This window comes from Rhinatrema bivittatum, chromosome 4 (genome assembly GCF_901001135.1).
Source record: "Rhinatrema bivittatum chromosome 4, aRhiBiv1.1, whole genome shotgun sequence".
Lineage (NCBI taxonomy): Eukaryota > Metazoa > Chordata > Amphibia > Gymnophiona > Rhinatrematidae > Rhinatrema > Rhinatrema bivittatum.
Window position 1 is genome coordinate 371,013,961 of NC_042618.1, and position 8,151 is coordinate 371,022,111.

At 37.0% G+C, this 8,151-nt stretch overlaps 1 protein-coding gene across 1 annotated transcript; it reads left to right on the top strand.

The window, feature by feature from the left end:
• Positions 1–263: 263 nt before the first annotated feature.
• BARX1 (BARX homeobox 1) lies at positions 264–6,883 on the top strand. Its single transcript, XM_029600844.1, has 4 exons — positions 264–807; positions 3,465–3,765; positions 5,277–5,361; positions 5,968–6,883. The coding sequence occupies exons 1-4, from the start codon at positions 606–608 to the stop codon at positions 6,130–6,132; spliced, it is 753 nt and encodes a 250-aa protein (XP_029456704.1). The 5' UTR covers positions 264–605; the 3' UTR covers positions 6,133–6,883.
• The last annotated feature ends 1,268 nt before the right edge of the window (positions 6,884–8,151 follow it).

An 8,151-nucleotide genomic window follows, 5' to 3' on the forward strand; every position in this document is an offset into this window, starting at 1 on the left:
TGTGTTTGGATGGCTAGCTTTTTAATTGGAAATATATGCCTTATCTCAGTACGTCATCCTAAAGTGGTTGAAGACGTAAAGGCAGCATAGGCTCTGCGAGCCTGCTCCCCTCTCCCCCTGTTGCGCTTGCCTCGGCTCGCTGATCTCATTGGCTGCCATCTCGAGCAGTGGGCGGAGAAACCACGCTCTCCCGTGACGTTGCTTCAGCGTGAGCCTGAAAACTTTACAGTCCTGTCTCAGTGCTGCATCAGACCTTACTCAGCTCGTCGCCTATTCCCGTGGGGCGGAAACGGCATTTCTTTATTTCTTCGTCAAGTTTGGGAGGAGGGAAGGGGAAAAGGACCTCCGATTTCGAGAGGGGATAACGACTCGAAGTTTCTTTTCTACACTCTGGCAAGCAGTGCAAGGAAAAGAATGAACACAAATTTGCAAGTGCTAGTAAAAAACTGTAGTCGGAAAGCACCAGACTGTGCGCTTCTGAGCACGGCTTGAACTGTTCCGCGAGCGATCCATTCAGAAACTTTTGGTGGGTGTTTTTGGAGGGGATTTTCTCTTCTCTTTGTTATTTACGAACAATTAAAATTGTTTGCATTTATTACTGAAGGATGCAGCATCCCTTGGAAATAGGAGCTCATTATTTTCCACCCGAAGTGTTTCCCGATCACAGATCTCATCGCTACAGGAGTTTTATGATTGAGGAAATCCTGACTGACCACCCCGACTCTAAGATCTCAGCGCCGGCTGGGGATTTGCTCAAGTTCGGAGTCCAGGCACTTCTGTCAGCCAGACCCTACCACAACCACCTCGGTATGTTCAGGTACCAACACTGGCACTCAGTGGGTACTTTCCTATATTGTGCGCTTATTATTATTCTCAGCAGCAACCAAATCAGTAAAGGCCTTGTTTTCCGAAGACTAGGTACAGGCAGAATAGGAAAAATGTTTTTGGACATCATTAATTAGTGGCAAATATTGTAGGGATACTTCCCTTTGCTTCCTACTTAAACCCTTTTTTTATTCACATGAAAAAAAATAAACAGCTTCTACAGAGAACTGAGCAGTTTTAATTTGTGCTTTTACCTGGGATCGTTGTCACTTCAGTCTACTCCCTATTTATTAATCAGTCCAATGGCAAACACGGTTCCTTTTAGGTGATCTGATAAAACAAAGCTTCTTTTAGCATTCTGCTTTCAGTGGCAAATCATGCCAAGAGGTGAATGTAGTTTGTCACATTTCACGTCCAGCCTGTTTATCACTCTTGGAATGTAAATAATATTTTTCTGAGTCATGGTAATATTATGTAAGCAAAAGTAGTAATTATATTAAAATACTATAGTGCAAACACTGATCAGTAAAACCCAATACTAAGAGATTTCCCTAATCCCCATATAAAATATTTGCAGCCTTCATCTAGCTAAAACGAACCATAAACCAAGTTCAGCATGTAATATTCTTACAGTTTATTTTCTGTTGAAAGTGTCGATTTGGAATGTTCAAATTACTTTTCTATGGATGGTGAAATTCAACATTCTCAGTTTTGTTTCATTTGTCCCATACCTAAAATCTCCTGTGACTAGATCCAATATAGTTTTTATTTTTCAGTATGATAAAGCGTAAAAGCATCACTGTTTTCTCTTCTGCTGTACAGAGAAACCTCGTACTGCAAAGGACTTTAAAGCACACTAGTGTCGGCTAAAAACATGTGATTTGTTTTTAACTTAAAAATATTTCGCTTTCTTATGAACATCTCAACAGTAAATGATTATAAAAGCATATAGTTTTGACTTCTAAACTTTGGATGCAGGCATTTGTCAGAAACCAAAGGCTTAAACCTATACATATATAAGGCCCACGTTCAGTTCAGATATACATAATTGTCTCTCGCTGTTTGTCTATCTTTACGTGCAGTGAGAAAGGAGAACTTTTAAAGTAACAAATAAATAATACAACCTTATTTTCTTCCCTAGCTGGTTGCGAAGTAAACGTAAATGCTGTGACATATCCCGAAAGCAAGCAAGGCAGGCTCACGATTTCTCGTTTCCATATAGCTTGATCCTAAACGTTCAGTATTACCAGCTTTACGATAGATTTCAGATCCTTAGAAGGAAGCCTTTTTTACATTTAATTTAGATGAGTTTGGAACTTCGAATAAAGTCCATTGTAAGTTCATAATGGGTTTTGGGGGTTTTTTTTTGTTGTTGTTTGCTTGTTTTTTTCCTTTCTTTTAATTTAAACAATCCCAGTGAATATGAGTCCTCTTGATTTTAAAATGAGCATAAAGCAACCCAAAACACACAATTACGTATATCTAATACTTGTTCAAATTTTTTTTCAACGTAAGACGTCAACTTAGTGGAACATCATTAGAATCAGGTAACATATTTTCTCATAGGAGCCAACTTTTCGAAACGATTAGGGGACCTAAGCTCTAGGCAAATTACCCCTCCCTGGACATAGTGGATGAGTTTGCTTAATATTGGGTGCGTGCAAGCACCCACTGCATCCACACAGTTTTCTTCCATTTCATGCATAAACGTTATCACAGAAATCCCTACAAAAACTCCCAGAATGGTAAAACAATAGGCCTGTACTTTTTAGTTGCCTCCCTCTCTGTATTGTTATTATCTTGTAGCATATTATTTTCGATTACCCAGGGCATAATAAATGATCAGTGGTGATCAATTGGGTAGAAACACTCCTGAATCACACTGGCTGATAATTTTTATTGAATACATATTTACAAAACAGGTAAAATGCCTTGGATGCTATTAGCAATGGCATTATGAAAGAAGCTCATTTAAAACGAAGATTTGCAGTGAAGAAAGGAAGAGAAATAACAAGGCAGTGGAAACAGACTAAAGGATCTTTCAGAACGTTTTTCTAGAGTAGCTTTTCCTGTTATGGCCAGAGCAACAAACACAGTTTATTTTCCTGAGGTTATGGAACACCTGGACCATTGGAAGATAGTTGGAGTGAGCATCGTGCTGAGTAGCAAAATGCAATTTATATATTTCCAGAAGAGAGGCCGGAGAGTCACAGAAGGAGAGAAAACTTGGAAAATAGTCTTTAAAATATCGAAATGTTTGTACTAATACAGAAACAGAATAGTGTTTAATAAGGACGGACTTAAAATATTTTTCTTCACTTTTTTTTTTTTTTTATAGCAATCTGAGCTTTAATATTTGTAAGTGATTTAATACCAATGTTCTAACAGAGGTGTCAAGTAACAGCTACTATGGAAGTTTGTCAAGACAGAGATTAGAATGTGTTTCATCAGAGCTGTACAATAGTGGGGGTTTTTGGGTTTTTTTTTTAAAGTTTGTGAACCGCTTAACACAAGATAGTCTTGTGAGAAGGTGATCTTTGCATTATCCAAGGTCTTGCCGTAATGCGGGTGTATTATTGCATTGAGTGTTAATGGCCTGGCTATTGTGTCTCTTCTTTCCGTTTGTCTGTTCTTCGCAGCCGTGTTGAAAGCAGAGCAGGCCGCGGTCTTTAAATTCCCTCTGCCTCCCCTCTCCTGCTCGGGTCTGGGATCTCCCCTGGGCTCGGCGCTGCTGAGCGCCGGCCCTGGGATGCCGGGCGGCCCGGGTTCCACTCACCTGCCACTGGAACTTCACCTTCGAGGGAAGCTGGAAGCCCACGGGAGTGAGCCGGGCAGCAAGGCCAAGAAAGGGCGCCGGAGCCGCACCGTCTTCACGGAGCTGCAGCTCATGGGACTGGAGAAGCGCTTCGAGAAGCAGAAATACCTCTCCACCCCGGACAGGTAAGAGGGAGAGGGTCTGAGACCGGCGGCCACCAGCTCAGACTCATATAGATAATACCTTTGGGACATACAGGAGCTCCAGAAGAAGAAGCTGTCTTTTACATACTGCGAATATTAAGAAGAGCACTAGTAATATATTTGAGATATTTAGATTGTACACAGCAACAAACCAGCATTCCTTGATTTAAGAGTTAGGTTCATTCCTGTGATGATATGTATAAACAAACCCATATGGAGACACCAACTGGAGAGAGAAACATACAAACATACATATCCAGCTATAAACATAAACACATAAATATCCAAACACAAATGCATTTATACACATTCACCTGCAAACACATACAGGAATACATATACAGAAACATGCATGCATACATCCACACAGACACAAAAGCATACATATACATGCCTACATGTACACCCAAACATACAAATGCACTTGTGAATTTGCGCACAAACATACAAATTCACACACACAAATGGTATGTAAAACGGTATACAAAAGCACATGCACATCTATCCAAAGATATAAACACATATACATACAAAAACAATTACACACATACAGCCCCATCTAGCATGTCTTCCAAGGATAACAGATTTTGCAACTCATTAGATTTTTGTATATCTGTCTCTGTTTGTGTGCCCCCCAACTCCCGTGTACTGTGCATGTGAATAAATGTCATGGAAGAGGCCAGTTAACATTAAAGTAGGTTAAGGTTATAATTTATTTTTTTTTTACCTACATTTGAAAAACGGTTTTCCTTAAATAACAGCTCCTGATGATCATACTTTTGTCACCAATTGCTACTAACATTTAAGATAGCATTTATTGGGAGGAAGAGGTGTAACTGACATCCAGTTTTTTTTTATTTCAATATAATGATCCTCATGTGCATGAATAAAACATAAATACAATTCTGTACTTAGGAGAAGGGAAGACAACATAGCACAGTATTGAAGAAAAGATGCTCTAAAATTGTGGTTCTGCGCTGTCAGGAGTGAAAAAAAACAGAGAGTTGTTTCATATTGGCCTACATTTTTTGCATAAACGTTCTTTAATTCAGAAAGGTTTTGGGTCATTAGAATTTTACTCCTTGAACCCAAAAGCACAATTAAGGACTATGCAAGTAACACAGTTATTATTTCCTTTACTAAAAAGATCACTTTACATCTTGCATATAAATCCGTAAAATAACGGCAAGTCTGTGAAATGGCTGTACATCGACATAGTTAAGTAATGTGGAAGGAAAGTTTACCCCCAATCCCTAACAGAAGGCACGGGGGAGGGGGCAATGTGCGCGGAGCAGCAGTTACTACCCTTAACAGAGGACATGGGGGTACTACCCTTAACAGAGGACATGGGGGTAACTGCATAAAGCGGCAGTTACTACCATAAGCAACTTTCTGGGCAGACTTGGACTATTGGTCTTTAATTGCCTTCAATTACTATATTATTATAATTCACAGGATATTTAATAACAGGTTATCTATCTTATGTCCTGCAGGATAGACCTTGCAGAGTCACTAGGCCTTAGTCAACTTCAGGTGAAAACATGGTATCAAAACAGGAGAATGAAATGGAAGAAAATTGTAAGTATATTATTTGCATTTATTAATTATTGTTATTATTATTACACTGTCATTTGCAGAATAGTGTAAGAGACTGGGATTATACATAGAAACAGATTTATACGGGTAACTAAATAGGGGAAAAAACAAAGAAGTATGATTGCAGATTACATCCCCAAAACCCTGTAATTTATAATCAAATTAGAGTAAATGGGTAGATGGATAAAATCTCTGGTGTTAGCTAGGTTTGGTTAATCCTATGTTGATAATAAAAAATAGTAATGGATTGACAATGACCGTGTTAATATGTGTCTGCATTATTGTCTAGTTTAACTGATTCACCCAAAGCCAAATCATTACCTTCCAAATTATTAACTTGGTCTAACTGTATACTGTGCTTTTCCTGTAGAAAGTACTTTCAGACTGGCATCTGATTTTGTTCAGGGGACTGTTAGTATACACTTGTATCCTGTGCGCCAGAGGAATTATTATAAAACTAAGCGTGTTTTAGCTATTCTTCCGGCTCCGTGCACTTTTCAGATTTTTAAATGCTTATTATCTTGCAGTGTGCTGTGACATCTTCACATCAAGCTTTATTTAGCATGTCTATACGGTTTGAATTTTCAGGTATTACAAGGTGGTGGTCTTGAGTCCCCTACAAAGCCCAAAGGTCGTCCAAAGAAAAACTCCATCCCCAGTAGCGAGCAGCTCACGGAACAGGAGAAAGCGAAGGAAGCAGAGAAGCAAACAGAAAGCATTAGGTCACCCTCTGAAGTGAATCAAGAGGAGTAAAAGAAAACGAACAGTGAAAACAATAATCCTGCCTAGGTGCCGATCAGCACAAAGCACCGTCAATCAAATGTCTTCCTTAATGAGATTTAATCGTGTTAAAGATTGGATTAATGCGAGGAAACCCATCATCCTCAGTTTGGACTAATGCAGAGACTTCATGAGTTCTCCCTGCTAGACTTGATCTGCTGATTTTAATAAAAACAAAGAGAAATTTTATAGTTTCCACAATGTGGATTGATCTAAGTAAGGAACGTTATCCTCCAAATGTCTGCAAACTGTCATTTCAGCAGAAGATGCGAGGCTATCCAGATGAAAATGGTTAGTGGATAATTTTTACAATTTGACTTGTATTTAATATTCGGCTGAGTAATCCTTACCCCATGTATATAAGCCAGCACAAACATTTCTTGTTTTCCACACCGACTTTTTTTTTTCTGATAGTGGTTTGTTTTTTGTCTGAAATATATGACAACATGAAATGCCGGAATCAGATTCGTACTGCTATTTTGCACCAGTTTGCTACATACATTCCTGTGGTGCCCAATTTATTAGAAGACTACATTTCACAATCCGTTCTATTAATGCAAAGTTATTTAGTTTATTTCAATAAAATATTTTATGTAAAGTTGTTTTGATTAGTTTGAGCCTGCCTGTGACATAAACATCCTGAAGGGTATTATATTAAGCAAAACTGATTGTTTGAACGTTATATGAACTTAAGTTAATACATGTTTTCCCTAAAAACTGAATAATTAAATACATTTTTTGATCTTTTTATAATTTGAAGTCTTACATTGTATTTAATTTCATACATTTCTATTTACCATTTTATTTCTCCTTTGATACATTAGTTGACTCTATCTTGCAAATATATTTTAATTTTTAGCATATTTAATCTTAGCTTGGGACTAGAGAACAGAAGAGATATATATTAACTGCAAATGGCCTGTTATTACACAAGGTAGTGTAAAATCTGTTTGCTTACATTTTAAGTCATTGATTTAAAATTAAAATCAGAGGGGACATAGCTGAAATTAGATCTTTTCAACGAAATGCAGTTTTGCATCTGTTTTCTACAGTGTTGGAAATAAATAATAATTTTGAAACCTAAGGACATAGTGCTATCTAAACATACTTACAGTGCAATCATAAACGCTTTGTGACACCTTTTTTCTAGGACCAACATAAAAATGGGTTGTAGTACATGAGTTTTCCAGATCGTATATGTACTGCCTACCACCCTTTTTTTGTTGGTTCTATAAAAGTTATCACAGCCTACAATGAATCCACTTGTCTCCAGGGCTAGTAGGGCTACTGGAATTTTGCATTACATGAAGCACTAAAAGAAAATTAAGAAAATTCTATAAATCATGCAATATACTAGAAAATATATTATTTTCTGAAGAACACATAAATCTAGGTAGCCCTGTTCAATAAAAAAAAATATATATATTTGTCTACTTGAGTGGTATTAGAGATGCTTCTATGATAGTTTGTACCTGTCTTGATCAATGTGATTAACCAATTATGTTCCCTTAAATATCCAAATATCAATTGATGATATATATTATCACACCCTTCCAATAGAAAATGCATCTAAATTATTATGCAGTTATTCCATACTGTAATAATTTAGAATATGTATAAAATGGGATATGAAGAAACTTTAATAATACTGTATTCATGCTAGCCCAGATCTATTTCAATTTTTTATTGAACTTGTAGAAAAAAAATCCTTCCATCTTACAATTTAAAATAATTTTCATAAAATAACTAGATATTTTCTAATCTATCTTTCAGTCATTGACCACATGTTGATACAACATGATTTAAACTGTTCTAAATTAAGGTTTATTTTTTTTAAAAAAAAGGTACAGTTTTCTATACTTGATAGTTCAGAATTCGAATTTAGGTATATCGAGGTCAATTGATACTGCATTTTGAGTCTGACTTTTTAAATATGCAATTTATATGAACAAAAATGTAAAATGTTTTGAAAGAACCAAATGCTCAAGGAGT

Excerpts from the sequence above, each read along its gene's own strand:
- BARX1 (XM_029600844.1), top strand. The coding sequence starts at position 606 with ATGCAGCATCCCTTGGAAATAGGAGCTCATTATTTTCCACCCGAAGTG. Across the intron at positions 808-3,464 it reads ACCCTACCACAACCACCTCG|CCGTGTTGAAAGCAGAGCAG; the intron begins GTATGTTCAGGT and ends TGTTCTTCGCAG. Across the intron at positions 5,362-5,967 it reads GAATGAAATGGAAGAAAATT|GTATTACAAGGTGGTGGTCT; the intron begins GTAAGTATATTA and ends TTGAATTTTCAG.